This window comes from Eucyclogobius newberryi, unplaced genomic scaffold, assembly GCF_026437365.1.
Source record: "Eucyclogobius newberryi isolate DKJ021-1_F unplaced genomic scaffold, fEucNew1.0.hap1 SCAF_322, whole genome shotgun sequence".
Classification (NCBI taxonomy): Eukaryota; Metazoa; Chordata; class Actinopteri; order Gobiiformes; family Gobiidae; genus Eucyclogobius; species Eucyclogobius newberryi.
In genome coordinates this window covers 861-28,128 of record NW_027315971.1, presented here as the reverse complement: position 1 = coordinate 28,128, position 27,268 = coordinate 861, and the positions used below count along the sequence as shown (strand labels likewise).

Genomic DNA, 27,268 nt, shown 5'->3' with positions numbered 1-27,268 from the left:
CTTGTAAATAGTTAGCTATAATATTTTTTTTGTTATTAGCTCAATTTCTCTGTAAATTGTCCCTTCAAATAACACCTAAACAAAACGTAATCTATTTGTTAAAGTTACTCAAGGAATGATTATTATTATGCATGTTAAGGACTGGTGATATTGTAAAACTAAGCAGTATTACTGTTAAAAAAAAGAACCAAGCAAACTTGAATTAAGAAGTATTTAACCTATTGTTTGACCCTTCCGCCATGTTGCCCTCCCCCTCCACCAATATCTTTAGAGCAGTGGTGCACACAAAAAAAAACAGCTTTTGGGCTGCCACTGGCTCCAAGGCAGAAGCAGAGGAGCATTGAACACTCACGACTTGCATGCTGCTCGAAGGATATATTATTACATTGAAGAAATTATAAGACAGGGTGACAGCAGAGACGTGCCTGGCAGGAGAGACCGAGCACTGGACACTGAGAGCAGGTAGGTGGCCTCTTTCCTGGAGCCTGGACACAACAATACATGAGAGGAGTTAAGGGCTAAAAATCTTCTGTACTGTTGTTGACAGATTTGCATCAATAATACATCTTAAAGGGAGGTGTGTAAATAACAGCCTGTGATGTGTCGGTATCTATTTTCAATAGCACATCTTACAGGGCAATAATACAACTGCGAGAAGTCTCAAGCGCTATCTAATTTTGGTATATCTGTTTACAAGGCATGCTCACATTTTATTTAACTGGATATACATTTAATGTCATAGAGGTTAGTTTAGATTTGGCTTTGGGAATCACTATGGAGAGGCATGCAGACTTGTCAGTTTGAATTTCAGTCTGAAACTGTGTGACCAGAGCCTGTTCGTGAGGTCAGTCAGGCAACCTAAGTTTAGATCATAATATTGGATCTGTAAAGTTTTTGGTCATTAATGAACCCAGGGTAGAATCGTTTGGGACACTAGGGATAGACACTATAGATATTGCCCTCTACAGAATACAAAACATAACATACAATTGAGATTTCTAGAATTCAATCAAAAGTTACCATTACGACTAGAGGACAATAATAAAAAAACAAACTCTAAAAACGTTATACTTAATACATACATATATATTAGACAACAAACTAAGCTTCAGTGGTCTGGTAACATTTATGACCATGTTAGCTTACAGTGGACAAATGAATGGGTTCATCCCTTGGGAGTCAAGATGGCACCATTAGTTGCTCATTTGTCATCACAGGGCCTTGTCATCACTGCGATCTACATGTCCGAAAACACCCTCTGCCTTGTACACAGAGCAGGAATGGGGTGACGTGAGGGGGACACTTGAGAAGTTTGCGGATGGCATTTCAAGAGTCAGTGGTGCAGTCATGTGTGGTGGCTGGCAAAATCATTATCGGACATGACATGGACACACTATATGCAGCGCTGGCCATGTATTACAAGTGATAAACCTCTCATTACCTTTTTATGGAAGAATCAATGTTGTGACCCAATTAGCTTTAGCTACGTAAAGCTAAAGCTGTGGTTTTGGTACTGCGTCCTTACTCTCACCTCAATATAACCGAAGCATCATGTCCATCTACTTTTGTAAAACAGGTCAATCTGAGATATTGTTTTAACGAGCGGAGGTCAGCCCTAAGTCATGGACACACTGAGATGCAGCTACCCTCACATGATTCGATTTGGTGTTAGGATTCACAAAGACATAGCAAGCAAGATATTCATCATGCCCTCAGTAAACACATGACGGCCCAAAATAATCGATCCTCAAAAAGCAATGTGTTGTTCAACTATTAAAGCAATGCAAAAGAAAAGCTTCCCAAGCAACATGCAAGCCTGTAAAATACCTTCTAAATCCTTACTGTAAACTGATTTAATTTAACAGTCTCAAACGAGCACGTCAAACCTTCAAAACACCTCTTATATGTGAATTTAACATGTACTTGCTTCATCACACTTCTGGTTAGACGCTATTCCGCATTTATTTGCACTGCATTAGTACGAGTTTAATGGAATGTTTTGATACTGTACAATCCTAATGCACAGCCCTATATCTTAAAAGTTAGTATGCATTGGAAGAAGTAGACCGTTGCAAGGTTGGCAGAATTTTATGTAAATAAATGGGTCGTCCAGTGTTTTCGAGGTACCAAATGTGGTACCCAAGATTTTGCTATCATCAAATTGGTTACAATTTAGATTTAATTATAACTTTTTTACACTTTGGCAATATTTATGGTATAAAGATTGCTGGGGTTGAGTGAGTTAAGTAGAAGCAGTGGATTTCCCCAGTCAGCGTGTCTCGTGTTACAAGCCGTTTTGATTTTACCATATGTAAAGTGTCACTCATATTCTAACACTATCCTGAGCCAAGAAGACTGTAGGGGCCAAACTCTTTATAACATATGCTGATGCTTGTGTGCAGCTAAGATAAGACACTCCAGGGACGGTTATACTTTGAAATGGAAAGTAATAGCTGACAGAAGATGTAATATTTGTAGCGTTGAGATAAACACAATTATTATTATTATTTCCTTTTTATTGGTGGCACAACCACTTTGCAACAAAAATGTCTAGGTGGGTTTCCTTCGGGTGCTTCAGTTTCTAAGACAACAACTTAACCTTTGGAGGCTAAAAATAAAGTATACCTTAATAATAACCAAACGTATGGGGTTGATTTTTACACTAAATGCTATTGATGCATTTTGAGGACAGGGTATGAAAAGCCCATTTAATGCAACAACATGTGATTTTTAGGACTATAAACATGAATCATTTTTATTTTAATATTTATTCAAACTGTCTCATAAAAGATCATAATAATTATCACTTTTTTTTACTGAAAGAATGAACTAAGAATGAAGTTTCGATCTGTAAATGACAGTATGATTAAATGGTCAGGCATATCTCCACCTCCTCCACATTACCGTCCAAAAAGAAGGTAAAGGTCCCTAAACTGAAGTCACTAGGTCAGATTTTACATGAACAGAAAATAGTCGAGGCATGTGTCTTTTTTAAGAGTTTTAAGGGTCAGTTAGTTAGTTCTGGTAGATGTCCTCAGTGCAAAATCACACGTGAGGATTATAGAAAGTAAATAAGATATCATAGTCTTGACTTACTAATAATTTGTGGCAGAAAATTCTAACATTGTATTATTTTTCAGCCAGTAAATGTGAGTGAATGGTTTCAAAGTATTGAAACCAAGTAGCCAATGTTGTTAAAACCTATTAGCGATTTACAGCAGCTTATGCTTTTGTGTCATTATGATGGTCCTATTCAAAACTTTGAGTGCTTTACTTTCAATATCAATGCTACTGCAAACATCAAATACAAGAAAAGACAATCTCGTCCGTTCTATAACTCAGTTCAGACATGCCAGCAGTGGACTCTGGATAACAGCATGCTGAGAGAAGCAACTAAGTCTAGACGGAATGCTGTCCTCTGCTGGCTGGTGAGAGGAACTGCACTCATGCAGAAGCAGTTCTTAAGCATATGTTGCATAAACAAGTTGAGTGTTAGATAACACTTAGTAAGGGTGACCAGCATAGTAGTATTTAAACCAACACGTTAATCAGTGTGCCTCTGTGTCGTTTGACAGAACCTGATCTGGGAGAGCTCAGGCAGACGACAAGATGTGGAAGAAATCCAAGGTGACAGACCAGACTGCCGCGGGGCAGGCAGGTAAGATCAGTGCTGACTTCTGTGTTATAGGTCAGCCTCTGGATGTGTGTCTCTGCACATATTTTCTCTTGTTCGAACTATGGCGGGTGCAATGATGATGAAGATGATGAAGAGAATTTATTTGGCTTTTATCTCAACTCAGAGGAACTCAAACATATGGCGGTGCATTGAAGTCACAGTGAACAGAAACACCTTGGACAGCTGCCACAGAAAAGATTATGTAAGTGTGCCGAGGTCTTTGTAAAAGAAGAGGGACATGAAAGCGTCAGAATAAAGCTCTATTCTGTTCGATGTTGCACTTTTGTTGAGCGAAAAATGAAGATAAGCCCAGGAGCAACTTCTTTGTCAAGTGGAAGAAGTCCAAGAAACATTCAAGGCATTTGAAATCCCCCACAGCACATCTGCCTGGCTGTCAGAAAACTCAACAGAAGGCCCTTTGTGTCCACAACAAGTGAAGAAAATTAGTGTTTCTGCAAAAGTGTACAAGCAGCAGCAACTTCTGATTGAAACACAAAGAGACTGTGGATAAAACATAAGATCATCACTGAACTGAAGAAATACATTTACCAGAACCTCCAGACAAAAGCCTGAAAACCACGTTCAACAACTGCTGGAGGCGTTCAAATGACTGTCACCAGCAAATACTCCAATGGAAAATCAAATCCACTATGGCCCATTTTAAAGCTACAGTATTATGAAAACATATTTGAAATTAATTTCTACCAATTTGTTCTTCCCTAAAGAGTGTACATACATTTGTCTCAAGCACTGCACAGGAATCATCCTGAGAGATCACCTTGAAAAACGCCTTATGAAGCTAAGTGTAATGAGCAGTTGCACAGCATAACTACCCCATGCTGCTGTAACGCCATACTGCTAACACTATGCAGTAGAGCTCCCACTAACCTCTGTGTCTGTGATGTGTCTGGGTTGTCTAAACACTGGCCTGGCTCCAGCTGTGTGTCTCTGTGCTTCCCACCACGTTTGGGTTGTACTAGTGTTTTGTGTTTTAGTATTGTGTGTAGTTTGTGTTGGGATCCTGTCCAAGTGCCATGCTGCCATGGCACTTGTCAGGATTCATATTTACCTGTCCTGTTCCCTCTCTTGCCTCTCGTTGTCGCGTTAAGTCGGCGGTACAGAGGGATTTCACCCAGACGACAAAGGTATGCGAGCCAGAAGGTTCTCAATCACACCAATCATTGTCCTGATGTAAACGCATGCTCCATGTTGGATGCTGCATGGATGACGGACTTCATCAACTCAAGAGGCGTTTCATTGTAAGACGATGATGGAACTCCAGACTTTTCAAACCTGCCGATCAAAAAAAACAAATGAACAAAACAGAGTGTCATTAAAAGACAAAATCAGGTAATAAAGACCAATCAGGATAAAGCAAAGAAAATGCAATAATGCTAGGGACAGATTTAATTTGAGTAACTTCAAGAGCCATAGTGACATACAGGCGTTCATTACACAAAGCATTTGGTTTCAGCTACTTTTCAATGAGGCAGGTGTTATTTTCCTGAGAATTTAAAACATAAATGGCCATGCTAAAGCAAAAAATACTTGTATACAAACATTGTTTTTATGTATTTGCTCTTCTTCTTCTTTTAGAGTGTAAGTGATTTTAATAGGTAGAGGTAGTAGTACAAGTTCTTGTAGTATCATGGCATTCATACAAATACTATAAGGTACATTTTAAAGTTGTGGATGCCAGCTAATGTTACAAAATGATGAATGCATATGTTAATATTTTGGTCAACAACACTGAGGTAAAGAGCTAATAATAACAACAATCTCATGAAGTATAGGAAATTTACCGATATGTGAGTATATAAGTAATCCCTCATTCGTCCTGGAGTGATCCATCAAAGAAAAGGTTTCAAAAGTTATCAGCTGACAAATGGTTTGAAATCAAATTTGATTTAAAAATATTGTCCAGGTTCTCCACTTTTGAAACTTTGTCTAGGATGTGAATGTATATAAATGGTATGAAAAAGATATCAAAATTAAAAACCTTATACAGTCAATGGGCTGCATTCAGTCTATAAATAGTTTATCACGAGTGCAGGGAAGTTTAATTTAGGCATTACCGGTAAACATGGGACTGGATAGAAGCGCTTAGCTCTCAAAACATGTTCAATTGAATGTACTGTATTTACAAAGTGATGATGTTGAACACTTTAAATGAACATGAAAACATACATAATGTACCTGGTTTTACATCCTATTTTATTTTTTGTCTGACCAGGCGCTAGGCCACGTAAAAAGAAAGATCACCATGTTGCAGTTTAGTACATTAAACTCAAACCTTGCTGACTCCAAGTGTGAACATTGAGCCTCCTTGACGTAATAGGAGTGCAGTGATACCAGTGTAACCTTGCAGTACATGCAGTACATACTGATCTGAAGCACCTGCCCCCAACAGTTTACCTCAACACAGTAAAACAGCAGGACATTGCAAGAACTCCATTCCTCCACCTAAAATATACAAGAAACTATTGTTTATAGGCAGTTTTGCATTGATTCAGCAACAATATAATCTGTTAACACATTACAATATCACTTTAGAATAAGGCAAAGATACAAAGCATTTATAAATAGTTATTATCATTGTCAAACAAACTAATAATTTAATAATAATTTATTAATGTTAGGATTAGGGTTAAGGTTATTGTTTGTGTTAGGGCTAGTTTTTTTAAATAATTTGCTTATTTTTGTCAATTGCTTAATTATTAATTGCTAAACATTTATACGTGTTTTGAATCTATGGCTTATTCTAAAGTGTTACCGAAATGACAACTTCAATAATAGATTTGAGATATACAATACAATGGCCTTAGAAGGGATCATTCTCCACACAGATGCTTCAAGATCAACACTGTACCATTCGCATAAAGGAATAATATAATAGTAGAATAATATTAGTCAAAACATTTATCAGACAAAAAGAGTATGCTTTTTCCATCAGTAGCCAAACCATTGAAAGGGGTCTGGCTCAAACCTATGAAAAATGTATAATCTGTTACTTTATTTGCATGATTATAAAAAGGAAAATAACTATTATTAATAATATTAACTATCCAGTGAATTGAACGAAGACCATCATATATTAACAAATTAAAAACTGAAGTCAACTTTACCAAGTTCTAACAACATTAAACTAATAGAAATTGACATATTTTTTTATTTGTCCATTCAATTCTATTTACATTTACATTTAGCTCAAATGGAAGAATACAAACACCAGTTTATAGTAAGTACAATAAAAACATAATTTTCCCGTTTGACTGACAATAATTTAGCCATAGTAAATATAATTAAACACATATTGATGAGGGGAAAAGGGAGATGAAGAAAAATGTTCATTGATTGAGTCTAATTGTCTGTGGCTAGGCATCAAGAAGAAGTCCAAAGTGCCTGGGGTGATGATCACCCAGTTCCAGGAGGAGCTTCCTGAGGGAATGTCCACTCCTGATTTCACCCGCAAACCCATCGCACTCACTATTCAGGAAGGTACAGTGCATATAATTACATAGACATAAACAATCACCCGTGTGTAACACAAGGGCTCTATTTCAGGTAAAACTGCAATTTTTAAATCTATTGTGGTTGGAAATCCCAAACCGACTGTGACCTGGAGCCGAGCTAATGGGGAAATAGTGTTCCACCCAGACGTGTGCATACAGAAGTATGACGAGTCCTCTAACGAACACACTCTGGAGGTATAAGCTGTTAAAGCATAGATGGCATAATGTTTAACCTTTTCTTAATATGTGTCTTCTATTTGCTAGTTTCCTAAGGTTGCCCCCGACGATGCAGACACGTACAAGTGCTTTGCAAATAATGAACATGGAAGAGCCATTTGCACCGTTGTTTTGAACGTCATTGCGGGTGAGAAAAAACATATAACATTTTTATCTTTCTTTTCTTGTTTCTAGTCGAGTACACTGAGCAGCAACAAAAGGTGGAGGAGGTTCAATCATTTCCAAGAGTACTCATACTGCACTCTGTGAAGTGGAGTGTCTAAAGTGAACGAGAGACGATGGACAATAATGTGCAGCGACGGTCACCATGGGAATTAATATCATATATTGGCTCAAGCTGAACTTATTGAGCTCAAACTAAATAACCTATAAATGGAAAAAAGTGTATTCAAAGCCTGGTTTAGAACATAAATTCAAAAGCCACTGTTAGTTGAAAAGAATATTTAACCATGTAGAATGATTTTATAAATGGACTTTTATTCACAGTTGGGTTCTCCAAAACCAAGGAGCTTCAGAAAGTCCAAGTAGAAGGTAATTTTGTGCATGACATAAGAATGTTAAACCGTTTTCATGGTTGACGTGTGTTGTCAAAACATAAAATAAGGCCTTTGAAGAAAAATTATTTAAAAAAAATATGTATGATAAATCATCTCAATTTCTACGGCGAAATGAGCTGTTGACCAAAGTTATTATTATAATCATCATTATTGCAGTATTTTAATAATGAAATAATGAAATATATTGGCGTCCTTATGACAAAAGTATTCTGAACACAGGCCCACCATATTAACTGTTATTGAAAACACGACTGGGTGAAGTGAGACTGATCTTTCTTTCACTCATCACGGTTTTTCAGACACAGCAGACTTCAGAAAAAAACTCAAGAAAAGGTAGTTGAAGTTGGAGCAGATTCAGAAGTTGAGACGTATCGTAAGTCAAACATTTTCAGAAATAAAATGCATCTCATTTGAAAGAAATCCTGATGGAACTCGTGAGGAGAAGGCAATGGAGCCGGAGGAGAAGGTGTGGGAGATCCTGCTCAGTGCGGACAAGAAAGATTACGAATCCATCTGTGTGGAAAATGGCATCACAGACTTCCGCGGCATGCTTAAAAAACTCAACGAAATGAAGAAAGAGAGGGAGGCGGAGATTGCAGAGGTGCCCAATATACTGTACATATTTGTTTTCTTTTACCATACCTTTCTTAACTTGTTTGTGCTTTCTAGTTCGTTTCGCACATCAACACACTCAAACATATCGAGGTCAATGATGATGACTGTGCCACCATTGAGCTGGACCTCGACCTCAAAGATCCTGCCAGTAAAATCTTCTTCTACAAGGTAAAGCTCATAAGTGTTCTTATATATTTATATTTGCATTCAAAAGTGAGGATATATAGATGTGATTGATGATGGAAAGGACAAAGAGTGGGAAGTAGATAATTAGATGAATAAGAAGCATAAGATGAGAATCATGGTAAAGCCTGAAGATTATTTTGGGGTTAACGATGCCCATAAAGAGAAGGAGAGAGTGAGGGGTCGAGAGAGTCATCATTGTTAGAGTTACTTCCTGGATTAGAGGGGAAGCTGGAAAAATGGGAGGTGCATAACCATCATATTCATGTGCAATTACTGATGTAAATAAGAGTGTTTACTTACCATTAGTATTAGTATTATTCAGTCTTATGCTAGCTATTTTACTTTACTCTATTTTTATCTTTATCTTTTTATTTTATTTTATTTATTAATAATTTCCTCCATTCCCTATTAAGATATGAGAGGAGTTTTGTTAATAAGAGTTTTTTGTTTTGTTTATAAGAGTTCTTCTATTAAGAGTGTTTTTTAAACTTCCAATAAGTTATCTGTCCTTTCCCCCTGTATCTACTGCGTAGCCTATATGAGATGCACAGACTACTTAATATTTGTGATTTCACAGGACGGTGTAATGGTCCCACTCACTAAAGAAGAATGTGATGGGCAGAAGCACAGTCTGAAACAAATTGGAAAGAAATTTGTGTTTACTATTAGAGGTTTGGGTAAAGATGATGCTGGCCTCTACTCTGTGGATGTTGGAGGTTGCAATGTGTTCTCCACTAACTTGAAAGGTCAGCTGTCTGTTGGTAAGCAACACGTCAAGCCAATAAGTCAAGTATTTTTAAAATATTTTCCCGATACATGCAGCTCCAGATGTCGAGTTTGCAGTCAAACTCCAAGAGATCAAAGCAGAGGAAAGACAAGACGCCATGTTCCAGTGCGTCCTGACAGCGCCATACGATGACCTCAAATGGTTTGGTAAAAAGGCTCCACTGACCAATGGGAAAAAGTTTGAAATCAGCTCATCAGAGGATAAGCTGATCCACAAGCTCATCATAAGAGACTGTGTGCCTTTGGATGCTGGTATCTACGCGGCTGTGGCAGGAGTCAAGTCTTGCAATAACTGGCTGATAGTGGAAGGTGAGGCCAGTTTGACAGGTGTTTGTTTTGCTTTAATCATGGGACTAAATACAGCCGTAAGGTAACTTCGGAGTAAGTTTAAAATGGTCATTCAAAATTGAAATAAAGTACAATACTTGATATAATCAACATAATACTTTTAGTAGTTCATTTGTTGAATTAATTAAACTCAAAGTTTAATATTGGTATCATGTGGTCATTGCTTTTTTTCAAATTGCATTTTTAGCTGACAAAGACCCAAAAGGAAAGAAAGGAGAACGTAAGTCTACCATGGCAGGCGGCGCAAATTCCGAAGAACTGGAAAAAATAGCAAAAGAACAGCAAGAACGATATGAAAAAGAGATGGCTGAGAAAATAGAGAAGGCCAAGCAGGCTCAAGCCGAGAGGGAACTCGCAGATGCAGCAGCGAAACTGGAATCTGAAGCTGCCAAGAAGGACGCGGCAGAAGCTAACGCAGCAGCAAAGGCAGCGGCTAAGGCTGAAGCTAAAGCCAAGAAGGCCCAAAAGATCGCAGCTGACCGGGCTGCAAAGGAGGAGGCTGCCAGGAGGAGGGCAGGTGAAGGAGGAGCAGATGGAGGAGCAGGAGGGGCAGGAGGAGCAGGAGGAGCAGGAGGACTTGATGACGGACTTGATGAAGATGAGTTATCCAATTCTGAGAGTGACAGCGCAGAGGGAGGACCAGCTGGAGGAGCTGATGGTGCAGAAGGAGAAGGAGGAGAAGGAGGAGAAGGAGCAGACGGAGCAGACGGGGGCAAAAGAAGACGTAAGAAGAGAGACGGCCCACTGGTTCCAGACACTGTCATAGGTAAGATAATCAACACTCTCATTTCTGTGTTACTTAGCCAGCCCTCAAAAACACTCATATCCTCCCTATTAAATACAAATGGACAAATGATTGAACATGAGTCATATTTCTTGCAGATTATCAGTCTCTCTGGCTTTGAGTTTAAAAGGACTATTGTGATTGTTTGTTTGTTTGTTTGTTTGTTTGTTTTTTTGTATGGATGTATGTATGTATGTATGTATATATGTATGTAAGCCTATGTATACCTATGTGTTTGTAATCTTAATCTTATCAACTTTATACCTTTTTTTCTTCTTCATCTTTTCAGGATTTATAAAAAAATGCATTCAATTCTGAAATGGAATTTATATTTTCAAAAAATAAGATGAAAATGTAAAAGCAAATAATTCTACTAATAATAATAATTATACAACACATTATTCTAATACATAATGAATATACTGACAATAGCACATATGGCTCTGTGTTGCTGCTGGTTGTGGTTAATAGGAGATGAGGATGAGGATATAGATGAGGAAACTGCTAAGCAAAGAAAAGCTGCAAGAAAAGGAAAACGTGCCAAAAAGATGCTTGAGGACGGTGAAGCCTCAGCAGCAGTGGGTAAGAGTCAAAGGCTGCATGACGGAGACCAGTTTTGGCTTCAAAGTCATTCAGGATCTGAAATGACTTTGGATTTTAAAAGTAGTAAGACTCAGAGCAACTACATTAACATCATGAGCTGTATTTTGAGCCCGATCATAGCGTAATGGGGCCTCGGCCATGGGGCGGTTCCAGGTAGCTCTCCTGCTACATTCACAATGTTAACGCTGGCGTAAAGAAACAATGGACTGTATTCATTATTCTATAACATACTTGTGTTATTTATTCCCATGAAGGTAGTTTAATTTTGATAATCCATCCATACGGAGATAGTAATACAAATCCAGAAAATATCTTAGGCATGTTATGTTTTCAGTGGACTAGTTTTGACGATTCTTATCATTCACAAAATTCCCTCAATTTGCTTCACTCCATCTCATATTTTGGCATAATCCCACCTCCTATTTAGAGGCCCTACGCTCTCAGCAGTTACGGCAAAGCTAGATGTCAGCGAATTATCTTGTGAACTCTCGTGCACTATGATCGGGGCAAAATGGCTTTATGTGTATAAAACTGGCATTGAATGCAAGTCTCAACCCAATCCAGTTATTTATACAATTATTTGAAATTGTACTGCTCTTTTATATCTTTAGAAATAGTAGGACAGTGTGAACATGATATACAAGACTAAAAAAGTGCAAAGTGTTTTTATTTCCTTTTTTACTAAATTTGCCTGTGTAAAACATAATCAGCGCTTATGCAAAGCTTCTGGCATTCACAATCCTTATGCAGATGGGTGACTTCACTGTATCTGGCTCTAATCAAACCAGAAGGAATGAAAAGAGTGAGGTGAAACTGAAGACCCAGAGGCTGCACTGAGATGTCCGTCTTCTGCTTTCTGTGGTTCTCCTTCCCATCTGATTATTATTCAAATATTTGTAGATTTAGTTTAGGGGCAGAACTAGGGTTACATAAACCTAACCAAATGAACTGTTCTAGACCTAACCATAACAAGTAACTGTGAAATGATATATTGTCATAAAATCAAAACTTTCACAACCAACTCAAAAATCATGAATTATTATTGAATAGAGGTTATAATGTCTAAAAAATATTGACTTAAATATTTGCAGGTATGTTAGTAGAAAGTAATCATTCAATTAGACTTGAGGCGCTGAGCCAGATGAGAATCACAAACCAACAGCAAAAGAAGACGGGACATCTGAGTGCAGCCTCCGGGTCTGTAGAGTCATACTATTGACTCCAAGGCCAATGTCCACTTTTCTCATCTTTCGAGCTTGGAACAAAACTACATCAACAAAAAGATTAAAAAGCCTTCGCTTTCCAGAAAGTCAGAAAGTCTATGTTAACAAGATGTTTTTGTGTGAAAAAAACAAAAACTGACTTAACATGATCTCTCGACTTGTGGAAAAATATATTTGACTACTTCACCCTGCCATATGCTCACCCATCTGTATCTAAAACTAGCATAGTGCAAATTCCTTCTAAGCTTGATATAGATAAATGTAGATGATCTTTTGTATTCTTTTTTGTTGTTGTGATACTGTGTGTGCTTTGTGCGTTGTCCCGTTCTGTTTTTTCCCTCTTGGTCATGCTTACACTGGATTGATGGTTATGATACACTCTTTAACTGGAAATCTAAAGACCGAGGAGGTAATAAGGGCGTGGGGCCGGTCGGCAGCGAGGTTGAACAAACAACAACACTAAACTCTTGTTTATGTTGTTTAAATGTGTGTCTGTGGATTGTTATCAACCTCCTGCTTTGAAAAAGTAAAACCAATACACGTCAGTGTATGACAATGTGAAAGACAATATATGGCTCTGTGTTGCTGCTGGTTGTTGCTAATAGGAGATGAGGATGAGGATATAGATGAGGAAACGGCTAAACAACGAGGAAAAGCTGCAAGAAAAGGAAAACGTGCCAAAAAGATGCTTGAGGACGGTGAAGCCTCAGCAGCAGTGGGTAAGAATCAAAGGCTGCATGACGGAGACCAGTTTTGGCTTCAAAGTCATTCAGGATCTGAAATGACTTTGAGCATTACAGCTGCTATATTAACACCATATGTGTATAAAACTGGCATTGTACGCAAGTCTCAACACAAGTCAGTTGATTATACAATGATTTCAAATTATACAGCTTTTCTGTATGTTTGGACAAAGTGGGGCAGCGTGAACAGAACATTCAAGACTAAAAAGTGTGACGAGTTTCTTTTTTTTAAACTAAATTTGGTTGTGTAAAACATATTCAGCCCTTATGCAAAGCTGATGGCATTCACAATCCTTGTACAGATGGGTGACAAACTTCACTGTATCTGGCTCTAATAAAAGCAGAATGAATGGAAAGAGTGAGGTGAAAGTGAAAACCCAGAGGCTGCACTGAGATGTCTTCTGCTTTCTGTGGTTCTCCTTCCCATTTAACGGAATGAACATTTTTGTAGATTTAAATCTGAAATCAACTTGTGTCTCCTATCGAGGGTAATTTAGAATATTTATGCAAAAAGGAAAAATACTTCCTGAATGTTCAGCATTTCGTTTTGGGGCTGGACTATCGTTCCAAACACTACCTGAACGATTTCATTATTTTCTTCATTTGGTCAGGACAGTGCATGTGATGATACACATGCTGTAAACAAGCCAGATTGTAGCCACGGGCTCATTTCAATCTGTTGCCCTACATTCACTCATAAAAACACATGCTTTCATACACAGACACAGCGACAGCCTGCACTACCGCCCCACTGTGCAAACTGGCATTTCAGTGGTCTCTCCAAGTACTAACCAGGCCCAACCCAGTTTAGCTTCCCAGATCTGACAAGATTGGACATTGACAAGTTGGTATGGTCACTATTAACTGTTCCTGGACCTAATCCTAACCCAAACCGCACCCTAACTGTGAAAGAATATAAAGTCTAAAACAACATTTGCAAAGAAAATTTTAAAACATTTGAACGCCAAGCTAAGCCCCGAGACTAAATGCAGGACTTTTAGGGGGCAAAGTGAAGATTAATTCCCCACAAATTCTCATAGCAATAGTTTGTATAAAAACGTTAAGGTAGCAGTATATTGACCTTTTCATAATGAGTTGTCAGTTTATTGACAAAAAAACATATTTTTAAATTATTGATTATTATTGAACAGAAGTTATAACATCTAGACATATTTACTTTAAATATTGAAATTCACCTTGTAGCATGTGCTTGATTATTTCTGAGCCAGATGAGAATCACAAACCAACAGCAAAAGAAGACGGTACATCTGAGTGCAGCCTCCGGGTCTGTAGAGTCATACTATTGACCCCAAGGCCAATGTCCACTTTTCTCATCTTTCGAGCTTGGAACAAAAACAAATAAATCAACATAAAACAAAAGCCTTCACTTTCCTTCACAAAGTCAACATTAACAAGATGTTTTTGTGAGTTGACGTGAAAGAAAATATGAAGAACCTCCACAACATACATTTATATATATATATAAAAAGAAGCTAAAACTGACTTAACATGATCTCTCGACTTGTGGAAAAATATATTTGACTACTTCACCCTGCCATATGCTCACCCATCTGTATCTAAAACTAGCATAGTGCAAATTCCTTCTAAGCTTGATATAGATAAATGTAGATGATCTTTTGTATTCTTTTTTGTTGTTGTGATACTGTGTGTGCTTTGTGCGTTGTCCCGTTCTGTTTTTTCCCTCTTGGTCATGCTTACACTGGATTGATGGTTATGATACACTCTTTAACTGGAAATCTAAAGACCGAGGAGGTAATAAGGGCGTGGGGCCGGTCGGCAGCGAGGTTGAACAAACAACAACACTAAACTCTTGTTTATGTTGTTTAAATGTGTGTCTGTGGATTGTTATCAACCTCCTGCTTTGAAAAAGTAAAACCAATACACGTCAGTGTATGACAATGTGAAAGACAATATATGGCTCTGTGTTGCTGCTGGTTGTTGCTAATAGGAGATGAGGATGAGGATATAGATGAGGAAACGGCTAAACAACGAGGAAAAGCTGCAAGAAAAGGAAAACGTGCCAAAAAGATGCTTGAGGACGGTGAAGCCTCAGCAGCAGTGGGTAAGAATCAAAGGCTGCATGACAGAGACCAGTTTTGGCTTCAAAGTCATTCAGGATCTGAAATGACTTTGAGCATTACAGCTGCTATATTAACACCATATGTGTATAAAACTGGCATTGTACGCAAGTCTCAACACAAGTCAGTTGATTATACAATGATTTCAAATTATACAGCTTTTCTGTATGTTTGGACAAAGTGGGGCAGCGTGAACAGAACATTCAAGACTAAAAAGTGTGACGAGTTTCTTTTTTTTAAACTAAATTTGGTTGTGTAAAACATATTCAGCCCTTATGCAAAGCTGATGGCATTCACAATCCTTGTACAGATGGGTGACAAACTTCACTGTATCTGGCTCTAATAAAAGCAGAATGAATGGAAAGAGTGAGGTGAAAGTGAAGACCCAGAGGCTGCACTGAGATGTCTTCTGCTTTCTGTGGTTCTCCTTCCCATTTAACGGAATGAACATTTTTGTAGATTTAAATCTGAAATCAACTTTTTCTCCAGTCGAGAGTATTTTACAATATTTGTGTAATAATTAATAAAAGAATACTTCCTAAATGTTTGACATTTCATTTCGGGGCAGGACTAGCGTTCAATTAACCGAATCAAAGTAACTACTTATAGACATAACTCGAAAGCCTAATCCTAATTGTGAAAGATTATATTGTCAAAAATAAACAATTCAAAAGAAAATGTAAAAACATTTAAACGCTAAGCTCTGCCCCGGAACGAAAAGTGAAGGAAGACTAAAGTGTAATCCTCATTCAACGAGAAGTGTTGCATTCTGTTGTGGTCATCTGGACACTGTTTTGGGAAAACAAGACGTTTTGAATTTCATTCAAAGGTTATTCTCAATCAGCGGATCTAGTCATAGAACTGAGATATTTATCCCACTTTGAGCTGCGTAAGCCCTGCCACGGAGTGGAACCTCCTGATAATAGTCTGTATCTATTGTGTCTGTATCTATTGTATCTATTTGTTGGCACTGTTTACAGTTTCCCCTTAAACTACCAGCGAAATTGTATATATAGGGGCCGCACCTGTCAATAAACTGCAGGTGCCCACATTCTAACATGAGATATTTACGGTACACATAAATATAGTACACAATACATGCCAGTTGTCTTTTGAACTGTGGGTTTGTGTCGCTCGCGGTCCGCTGCTGCACCATGGGTCTAATTAGACAAATGTCTTCCTGAATATGAGTCTGATTGTAATAAAACACACAGCGTTAGAAGCTTAAATTATAGAGAACTTAAACGTGTCACCTGGACAGTGCTTTTACTGTCCACTGACGTCTTCTTCTACAGTGTGTCAAATGCTTGCGCTTCCTGCTAGATTGCGGCCGTTAGCTAATAAAATCTATCAATTAGACCCACCGTTGTGTGGGCCGCAGGGTTCAAAGCGTGAGAAGAAAATAACGGCTTAAACTCCGAAAAGTTAACTTAGTTATCCTAACATCCCTGTTATGGGCCATATAAATCCTATTGTTAGCTGGCTGCCGCTCCCTCATCACTGATGAGTACATGATCAGCATCTGACTGGCCCGAGCTGACCCCGCCCCTTGGCTTTAAAATGCTGCTGTACACTACCAGTAAATTGAACCTTAAACCTCCATTTCTGTTTAAAGATGGATTTTTTTTTTTGGTACAAAAATCGCCTATTTCCATCTCTTCTCCTGCTAAGAATCTTCACCTCACCGAGGGCCGCATTTTGAAACTTATACGGAGCAAAGGGCCACAGACAACCCGCCAATGAAGTGTACCATTCGAAATGTTGCATTTGATATTGTTTTGATGCGCCTCCACACCTTTAATAAGACTTGGAACATTAATATTAGGTTGCAGGGTTCAGAATAAGCGGTATCGCATCGCAAAATGCGACGCAATTTCTCTCAAATGCGATGCGTTCGTCAGCAGCTTTTGCGTTACAAAAATGTGTGTTCAATTGTACAACCAAAGCGCCTAAAAGTACTGATCACTCGTCAATCGATCGTCAATAACGGCATGACACATGTAGGACGCTGTGTTGTCATGACGAGTCCCGCTGCTGTCTCAGATCAGCGTCTGAAAGTGGGAGGAGCCACGTGCGGTAAAGTTAGCGTCACAGATTCGGACTTCCGAGGTCAATAACTCCTAAACGCAAAAGTCTTTGCAGATCATTCACATGTCAAAATACTCATATTTACACTGCCAAGTGGCACAACCTCGTTTTTAACAATCAGATGCGTATTTTGGGCGCAGCGAATTACATGGATCCGAATGTGCAGCCGGAGCTGAGACGAGAGTACTTAGAGACCGTCATCAAGTAGAAAAACGAAAAATGGAATGGAACGTCAAATAGAGCGGTACAATTTGAATAACACATAAAATACACCATGATGGAAACACCACAGCAACCTTTATTTTTCCATCAGAAGCTTAACACATATTTTTTTGTGAGTGTAATGACCATTAATATGTAAATGAGACTCCTGCAAATAGTCATCTGATTGATGATGATATTGAAGAAAGTTGTAAATAAGGCCATCTGACTTTGTGTTGATTAATTTGTTCAACAACTAATTTTATTTGCAAGTTTTCTGTTTTATTTGAAAAAAAAATGTTTAAAAAGTGTTTAAAAGTTAATTTGTTAAGAGTTTTTTTTTTTAAATAGAATGTTTACAAATACATTTTAAATAAATAATCGTGTTATATCAATGGAAAATATTGATTGTTTGTCACTTTCATGTTTTGCTATGCAATTATCAAATTGCTGTACAAATTTGAAAACATTAACGGATTGTTTAGCAGCACCGCTATACAAGTGAAAATCCTTAATCTGAACCCTGGGTTGGTATAACATAAACAGGTTTCATGTTCCAATTTTACAGTAAAAAGTATGACTTTTTGTTGTTTGGGCCAACTTAGCAGGAAGCCTAAGGGCCAACAAAAATTGGTCTGAGGGCCGCATTTGGCCCACGGTCCGTTTGGACACCCCTGGTGTAGTGGCTTTCAGATGAAGATGCACGGTGCTCTGTCATCCCGAATTAGTCAAAACATCTTGTTTTTCAAAAACAGGTTCTACTGCTGACAGATGCATGCGACTGAATCTTTTCATTTACATTGTCACACTGAGTTGTCAGTTTCACAACCACCCATAATTTAACATTTAAAATTACATTATAACTTGTATGAATAGAGGTTATAATGTCTAAATATATTTCCTTTTAACCCTGTATGTTAATAGAATTCAACGTGTAGCATGTGCTTAGATGATTCTTCAAAGTAATCATTCAATTAGACTTGAGGCTCTGTGTTGCTGCTGGTTGTTGCTAATAGGAGATGAGGATGAGGATATAGATGAGGAAACTGCTAAACAACAAGGAAAAGCCGCAAGAAAAGGAAAACGTGCCAAAAAGATGCTTGAGGACGGTGAAGCCTCAGCAGCAGTGGGTAAGAGTCAAAGGCTGCATGACGTAGACCAGTTTTGGCTTCAAAGTCATTCAGGATCTGAAATGACTTTGGATTTTAAAAGTAGTAAGTCTCAGAGCATTACAGCTGCTATATTAACAAGAAAACCATTGATTATACAATGATTTACAAATATACTGATCTTTTGTATCGGTGGAAAATAGTGGGGCAGTGTAAACAGAACAGAATAATTAAACATTTAATTCATTTTGTTCTAAATTTGCTTTGGTAAAACATAATCAGCGCTTTTGCAATGCTGATGGCATTCATTATCTTTATATGGATGAGTGACAAATGTATCTGGCCATAAACCAACCAGAGTGAACTGAATGCCAATGACCTCTTTTACATCCCTCAGAACAGGCAAGCCAATTTATGTATATAGAACATTTAAGAACAACAGTTGAGCCAAAGTGCTTCACACACAACAAAAACAAGCAATACAGTACAGCATAAAGACATGCAGACAGAAGAAACCGCACACTTCAGGCACAACAATTTCAAAACTATGATAGTTAAAGGTCAGGTGATAGATGTGAGATTTAAAAGAGTTGTAAAATGAGCAATGGATGTGGGATTCTTTATGTGGACCAGGAGATCATTCTAAAGTTTAGGGCCTATGACAGAGACAGCTCTTATTGCCCTTAGATTTGAAGAATGGAGTATCAAAGTCAGTATGTGCTAAGGGCCAGTGAAGATGAATATGGAAACAGAAGCTGAGGGGCCATATTGTTTAGAGCTTTAAAAACAAATGTTAAAATTTTCAACTCAATCCTATGCTTTACTGGCAGCCAATAGAGTTGAGCTTAAACTCTCCTTTTTACTGCCTGTTAAAAGCCTTTCAATAGTGGTGTTTGGGAGTCCTACATTCCCTGAATAGCAGTGGTTCAAACTGGTGCTAATATGATTGTTTCCAAGTCTTTGCGAGACAGGATTTTACAAACACGACACTACTGACAAGATTACTTATTTGTTTTTCAAATTCATGGAGGAGTCTAGATAAACCCCGAGATTTTTGACTAAACTGTGGTGGTAGAAAGACAATGAACTAGAACACGAACAAAAAAGAAAGCAGATGCTGAGGCAAATGACTGAATAGGAACTGCCAAAATGATTGGCCGTGTGGGCTCAAGTGTGGGGAACAATACAGTTAAGTCGCAAAATAATTTTCCAATATATTTGCGTATTTAAAAGAATATCTGGTAAATGATGACATCTCAAACAGTGGAAAAATGTCCCACTATTTTGCGATACTGTTCATCCATATGTATGTCTAATATTGGCATTTAGTGAAAATGACGTTTAATATTATTGATGAATATAGATGAATTCTATATTTGTCTGTTAGTGTGTGTGTGTGTGTGTGTGTGTATGTGTGTGTGTGTGTGTGTGTGTGTGTGTGTGTGTGTGTGTGTGTGTGTGTGTGTGTGTGTGTGTGTGTGTGTGTGTGTGTGGTGGTGGTGGTGGTGGTGGGGGGGTTCCTCTTGTCAATGTTGTTTGTCTTTTAACCAAATCTTAAGATGAACATTATTTTGTTTTTGTCACATTTTCTGTGCCACGCGTATATATTTCACATCTTCTTCTTTACTGAAATGTGTGTTGTTGTGTCATTTCATGCTGCAGATCTTGTGTTGATACGTCATGTGGATATGTTAATTGTTAAGGTTACTGTTTTCATTAATGATTTTTGTAAGGCATATCCAACAGAAAAAGAAACATTGGACTGATGGTAATGATATCCTCTAAAACTGAAAATAAAAAGGCAGAGGAGAGGGAGGTGCCAGTGGTGATAATGGCGTGAGGCCGTCAGGCAGCGATGGTGAGGCTGCAGAGCCTGACGTCCCACGAGCAGCTGGCAAGCATTCAGGCCGCACACGCCAAGGCCCATTGATCGCCGAAACTGTTAGTGGTAAGATTACAGGAGCTGCCTTATCTGCTGCATGGGAAGCACTGTTCACTGAAAAAAGCCATCTGAGGTGCAGATGACTTCAGCAGTGGCCTGCAGAGTGTAAGCACAGAATGTACTATTTGATCTCATTTAGAGAAATGACTGATCACAATGACATTCTGACAATCCTTGGACTAATGTTTAGATTGCAATGCTTAAGGCATAAAGCTATTCAATCAAACAACAAGGAAGGAACAACCTAATTCTTGAAAAATGTCAAGACCCATGTTTTTGCAGTGTTGTGTCGCTTGCTTCTGTCCCTGTGTTTCATGTAGATAATCTTGCTCGTTTTTAAGAGTTGATTCAGGATGAATCAGTGCCTTGAGGTTAGTATTCCACTGAATAATGACACAAATAGATTCCCTCTTAAGCGCACCTGAAACATTATGATGTGTGAAGAGAGAAGACAAGTTGGAAGACGCTCATCCTTTGAAATCACATTGAAGACTGAACTTGAGGGTTGGTGCCACAGAAACCATCCACAATAAAAGGCTTTTAAACGTGGGTTTTCATTAGAGCAATCTCAAGCAAGACAAGACAGAGGATCAAGAAATGAAGACTATTTTGTTCTTTTTGATTTAGCATTTGTATTTATCTATTAATTGTTATTCATTGACATTGAGATGTAATTGCAACACTATCAAACAAAACATGTTGCAATGCAAATTGGATTTCAACATGTTTTGTTCATTACCTCAATTTGGAGATTTAAGGTTGTGATTGAAGGTAAGTGTGGAGGCATTCATTTCTATGAAATTTAACAAATGGGGACTTTAAAATCCAGTCTTAGAATGTGTTCTAACTAAGTGGCTGCTAAATCTTCAGACCCGGGAGTGCACTTTCACGCTGGGCTTTCTGACTGCAAAGCCATTATGGGAGAGGCGGCCGAGCTGGAGTGCAAAGTGAGCAGCGAAGACTGTAAAGGAATCTGGTACAAAGATGGAGAAGAAGTGAGTGCAACAAGAGCAGAACAAGGGGGTTACATAACTATTATAATGTTTTCCTTTTTGTTTTTTGTTTTTTTACAGATTAAGACTGATGCGGAGGGTGTTACTATTACTCAAGATGGAAGTTTCCACAGACTGAAAATCCACAAAGTTACAGATGAATTTGGAGGGAAATATAAATTTGAAGCAGATGGACGCAAAACCGAGGCCATGGTTGTTGTGGAAGGTAAATATGAGCAAAAATGAGTGTATATGTGTCATAATCTGGGTTAGAAAACATCTGAGTAACATAAAACAAGTAAAAAGGTGTGCACGTATAGGATTTTGAGATTAAAATAGAAAAGCAATAAACAGTTAATTGTGCATGAAGCTGATTTTAGTTAGTCATAATGCTACTGTTGACGTACTGTGCCAAGTGCCCCCTAACCCTACTAAATTGACTTGAATTTTTACCATTTTAGACCCACCCCGATTTGAAGCTGAAGATCTTGAAACATTTAAAACCTCAGTGACGGTTAAAAAGGGTCAAAAGGCGACCTTTAAACTGCCCTTTGTTGGCCGGGACCCAATCAAAGTGCAGTGGTACCTGGAGGGTGAGGAGCTGTCAGAAGAGTCCAACATCAAGATTGAGCACACGGAAGGCTGCTCCCGCCTCCTTCTGACCAAACTCCAGCGTAAAGACAGCGGCGAAGTCAAGATCAAACTTAAAAACGAGTTTGGCACAGTGGAAGCCTTTAGTCAACTCATTGTGCTGGGTATGCTACACAGTAACGTCCATTCAAACGATTCAGAAATGTTATATCACTTTTTGGTTTTCCTGAAAAGCATTTGCTTAGCGGAGACTGAAGTCATGTTAATTAGATGAGACTGAAATCATGTGAATAATAAGAACCTTTTTTTTTTTTTACAAAGCAAGCAACAACTTAGGTTTTCAATACAGACGTAAATAGGTTAGATTGAGCAATAATGTACTTTGCGTGCAGGTCTGTAAAGTTAAAACCTAAAGAAACTAAGTATTTTACTGAACACAACCTCTTTATTAAAACCAGGTTGTTTCTCTGAAATACACTTTTCTAAACACCTATTTTTGACAGATAAACCCACTCCACCAATGGGACCACTGGAGATCATTGAAGCTTCCCCTTCAGTGCTAGATTTCAAGTGGAGACCCCCAAAAGACAGTGGCGGCTGTAAAGTTGACAATTACATCCTTGAGCGAAACCAAATCGGACGAAACACATGGAAGAAAGTGGGCCTCATCGGCCCTGAGGCCAAGTACAGGGACTCAGATGTAGACCACGGTAGAAGGTACTGCTACCGCATCAGGGTGGAGACAGAGATTGGAACCAGTGAACTGATGGAAACTGAGGATATTCAAGCAGGCACAAAAGGTATCTTTTTAATTCAATTTTGGTATAATCAGCTCATATCCACAAATGTTTAACATTGTCTTACAGCTTATCCTGGACAGCCTTCAGCACCAAAAGTTGCCACTGCTTTCAAGGATTGCATCAATCTGACTTGGGCTCCTCCTTCAAATACTGGGGGAACTAATATTCTGGGATACAACCTTGAAAAACGCAAGAAGGGCAGCAACCTGTGGAGCGCTGTGAATCCACCTGAGGAGATGATCCGATCAGGTTTATTAATCATTATGTTCATACACGTTCATTCATCATTCATTTTACTACTTCCATCTGAGCTTTTATTATACTAAAATCCAAGTGTATTGCATTGTGTCTCTATACCAAAAGTATTTCCAACCCTATGACACAACAAACTTGCTTACTTTTATATGAGTTAATCTGTCTCAGAATCTAAACATGTAAATAGCATACACAAGTTAGTTTTGTTGGTAAGCCTATATTGTTAAACTTGGACTGTCGCTGCAATGAATGGCTAAAATGCTGTTTTACATGTCTGTTCTTCTCCAACAAAGGCAAGCTATGTCCTGTCAAAGATGTGATTGAAGGAATGGAGTATGAATTTAGAGTGGCTGCCATCAACAACTCCGGAGCAGGAGAATTTAGTGTTTCATCTGAGTTTGTCTTCGCTCGAGACCCCAAAAGTAAGTGGACTAAAACAATTATATCCAAAATAGAGGTGGGAGATATATCATCGAACGAATAATACCAATTGTTGCTTTGAAGATCATGCTAAATCAGAACATTGAGTATATTATCTGTAATAATAAAACAGTTATTTAAAAAGACTAAGAGCAGGTAAAAAACACACACACAATTGTGCTGTGCAATCTTTCAAACAAGGGCATATACTGATATTTCTGCACTTTTATGTTATCCATTTTCACAATTTGTGCAATTCTTGAACCTCAATCACATTAAGCACATTTCAGGTTGCCATAAAATCATCTGAATATTGTCATTGGGACAGTCCAGAAAAATTGAGATCATATTCTTTACAATATCGCCCACTCCTAATTCAAATACAACAAAATGCTTTTAGTTGAACGTGTTGTAATGTCACAGAGCCTCCTGGCAAGGTCATCGACTTCAAAGTGACAGACTCCACCTACACAACACTTTCCTTATCATGGATCAAACCCAAAGATATCAAGGGGGAGGAGGATGAAGCCAAGGGGTATTTTGTGGAGGTGCGACCTGCAGAGAACACAGACTGGGACCGGTGCAACACAAATGCTATTACGATGACATCCTACACAGCCAAAGGTCTTAAGTCTCTGGGCATGTACTGGGTCAGAGTCATAGCAACCAATGAAGGCGGAGAGGGTGCGCCACAAGAGCTCGACAACTACATCTTAGCTATGCCACCACCAGGTATGGGAAGGTCCTGCTATCTCATTTGGAATTTGTATTTAGTTTACTGAAATAATGCCTCACCTCTGTTATGTTTTCTGATCTAGTGAGACCTAGATTCACAGATGTTAAAATCAAGAGTTTCATGATCGTAAGGGCTGGAAATTCTGCAAGATTCAATATTAATTTTGAGGTAATATATACTTTTTACAAGTCATTTATTGTGTACTTTATTTTACACCTTTTAGATAACGTTCACACAATTTCTCAGTTGATTCATGATGACAACACATTACATTTACTGGCTTTTGGAAATGAAGGTTCACTTTTTTAAATCGTATTCATTATGTGCACTTCGTGATAATCTTTAATGTTTTAATAGGCTTCCCCTTGGCCTGAGGTCACCTGGCTCAAAGATGGCGTCCCTGTGACCAAGAAAGTGACCATCAGTAATGCAGAGGGCATGTCCCAGCTGCTGATCCCATCTGCCGAGCGCACTGATACTGGCATCTACGCCATCATCGTTAAAAACATTGTTGGTCAAGAATCATTCAGCATTGAAATTAGAGTCACAGGTAACGTGGGCTGGATCCTCCCGGGCGATGCATTCAGTGCAGAATGTTGGATTATTAAGATGAAGCGTGTGTGATGAAAGCATTTGGGCTTTCGCTCTACTCAACACTTTGGCATTTACAGATGAGCCAAAGCCTACAGGCCCCGTGGATCTTGATGAGAACGTCCCAGGGACAGTCACTATTTCCTGGGCTCCATCTCCTGATGAGAAGAAAGACGACCGGCTGCACTACATGGTGACCAAACGTGACTCACACAAAAGACAGTGGCACACAGTGGCCGACCGAATCTTCAACAACAAGTTCACAGCCTGCAACATTCTGCCGGGTCGAGAGTACCAGTTCAGAGTGTATGCGAAAAACGACATGGGGTCCTCCAAACCATCTGAGTCTCCAAAGTGGCTGATTCCAACTAAAAAGGGTACACATTAAATCAAATATAAAACTAAAGTATAGTCAAGTGGCCAGCATGTTTACCTACCAATCAAAAACTACAAACATACAGCTAGGTACCAACATCCTGGCTCTGTCAAAGTAAAACATGTCTGTTTTTCTTTTCAGAGAAGTTCACCGTGAACTTGGCTGAATCAAAGCCCTGTGATCTCCAGTGTGCGCCTAAGTTCCTTATACCGCTGAAGATGCACGCAGCTCCCCAGGGCTACGAGTGCTACATGAGCTGTGCTATTAAAGGAGACCCCACCCCCCACGTCACCTGGTACAGGAACAACATCAGCCTCAACACCAACACCAACTACTTCATCTCCAACACCTGTGGGGTTTGCTCCCTGCTCATCCTGCGGGTGGGGTCCAAAGACAGTGGGGAGTACAAGATTGTGGCTGAAAACCCCCTCGGCCGGGCAGAGTGCACAACTAAACTCACTGTCAGAGGTGAGCATAATAATAAAAACGACAAGAGCACATACTATCTTATCTGGCATTGTCATTCATGCGATTTTCATCTATTGTGTTTTCAGAATGATGAGTGGCAATTGAAAAATGGCTCTCTATCCAAGATTTTGTTGAGTGATAAGTTGAACATGTGCCTTTGTGATTGTGTGTCTGCAGCCAATATTATGGTCTTATGTTATGCAAGCGCTTAACCAAAAAGGAAGTTATTCAAATTCTGTATTAAATCAAAAGTACTGATTACTTTTGAAAAGCAAATGATGTGAGAGCACAAAGAATATTAAATGTTCAAATTTGTATTTTGTGTATGTTAAATTTGAAATATATATATATATTAAAATGTATGCATTTTACAAAATTCTACTTCCTTTGTAAAGGTATTTTTATCTAATTTTTATTTAACCTTTATCTAACAAGGAGAATCCCAGAAAGATTAAAAACCTCTTCGGTAGGTACTGTACTACTCAATATCATTTTTAACAATCTCATTTAGTATGTAGTACAAGCTAATTTACAGAGTTCCCACATTTTGGAGTGGACTTGAATTTTCTGAAGCTGAAAGCTTTATGTCTTTTTATGTTGTGTTCTTTCTTTTGAATGTCCATAATGTACATGTTTTGTCTACTCATGGTATAGAAAGAACAATGTTGAATATAGTCCAACGAACAAGTCTCTTTTCAAAGTAGCACAATCCAAGGACATTATGTCTAGTTTTATGTCAATAATTTATGTGCGGTCTTGTATAATGTGTCTGTTGGGTCAGACTGCAGTCCAAGTTTAGAGTCACTGAAGAAGAGAGGGTCAACAGTTACACCCTGGGCTAAATTATGACTGACCAGTGCAGTATGACACCTCTCCATTTCAAAGGCAAATGATTAGATTATTGTTTAGTAAATTCTTGTTTAATAAATTGAAACAATGCAACAATTTATGTCCTGGATTGTCCTCATTTAGTTTCACATGCACAACACATTAACACACTAATATGAATTAAGTGTGTTGTAATAACTTCCATGCTTGCAATCAATATTCTTAAAGTGAAAAATAATTTCACAACTTGTAGAATTAAGAAATAACAATCAAGCATTAAAATTTTACCTCCTTTGTGAATCTGTTTGTTGTCATAAGAATAATGGAAGTAATGACAAGCTCGAGCAGTCACATCTCTTGAGGCTTTTATTAAGAGTGCTCCTAAGACCCCTGGTGCCATAGTAAGGCTGAAATTCCAGTTTTGAGGGAGGGATTAGTTATGTTAAATGCATGCATTTCTAGCACAACCCCCTTTTTAAAAAGAGTACCACATACTCCAGAG

General features: G+C 38.4%; 1 protein-coding gene across 8 annotated transcripts; it reads left to right on the top strand.

Moving 5' to 3' along the window:
* Positions 1–303: 303 nt before the first annotated feature.
* On the top strand, positions 304–26,883 carry LOC140375541 (immunoglobulin-like and fibronectin type III domain-containing protein 1). 8 transcript variants are annotated; one of them, XM_072461852.1, is made up of 28 exons: positions 304–462; positions 3,576–3,658; positions 7,055–7,174; positions 7,241–7,383; positions 7,453–7,552; positions 7,912–7,956; positions 8,282–8,315; positions 8,400–8,583; positions 8,652–8,765; positions 9,361–9,529; positions 9,606–9,878; positions 10,105–10,683; positions 11,173–11,283; positions 13,136–13,246; positions 15,240–15,353; positions 18,675–18,788; positions 21,580–21,704; positions 21,783–21,927; positions 22,163–22,456; positions 22,796–23,092; positions 23,159–23,341; positions 23,641–23,769; positions 24,191–24,499; positions 24,586–24,671; positions 24,861–25,053; positions 25,175–25,471; positions 25,612–25,938; positions 26,025–26,883. In XM_072461852.1, the coding sequence occupies exons 2-28, from the start codon at positions 3,610–3,612 to the stop codon at positions 26,027–26,029; spliced, it is 4,650 nt and encodes a 1,549-aa protein (XP_072317953.1). In that variant the 5' UTR covers positions 304–462; positions 3,576–3,609; the 3' UTR covers positions 26,030–26,883. The 8 variants fall into 8 exon arrangements, with proteins under 8 accessions (XP_072317953.1, XP_072317952.1, XP_072317951.1 ...); XM_072461851.1 differs by having other exon boundaries at positions 13,133–13,246; XM_072461850.1 differs by having other exon boundaries at positions 11,173–11,289.
* The last annotated feature ends 385 nt before the right edge of the window (positions 26,884–27,268 follow it).

Excerpts from the sequence above, each read along its gene's own strand:
- LOC140375541 (XM_072461850.1), top strand. The coding sequence starts at position 3,610 with ATGTGGAAGAAATCCAAGGTGACAGACCAGACTGCCGCGGGGCAGGCA. Across the intron at positions 8,316-8,399 it reads AGAAAAAAACTCAAGAAAAG|AAATCCTGATGGAACTCGTG; the intron begins GTAGTTGAAGTT and ends CTCATTTGAAAG. Across the intron at positions 8,766-9,360 it reads GTAAAATCTTCTTCTACAAG|GACGGTGTAATGGTCCCACT; the intron begins GTAAAGCTCATA and ends GTGATTTCACAG.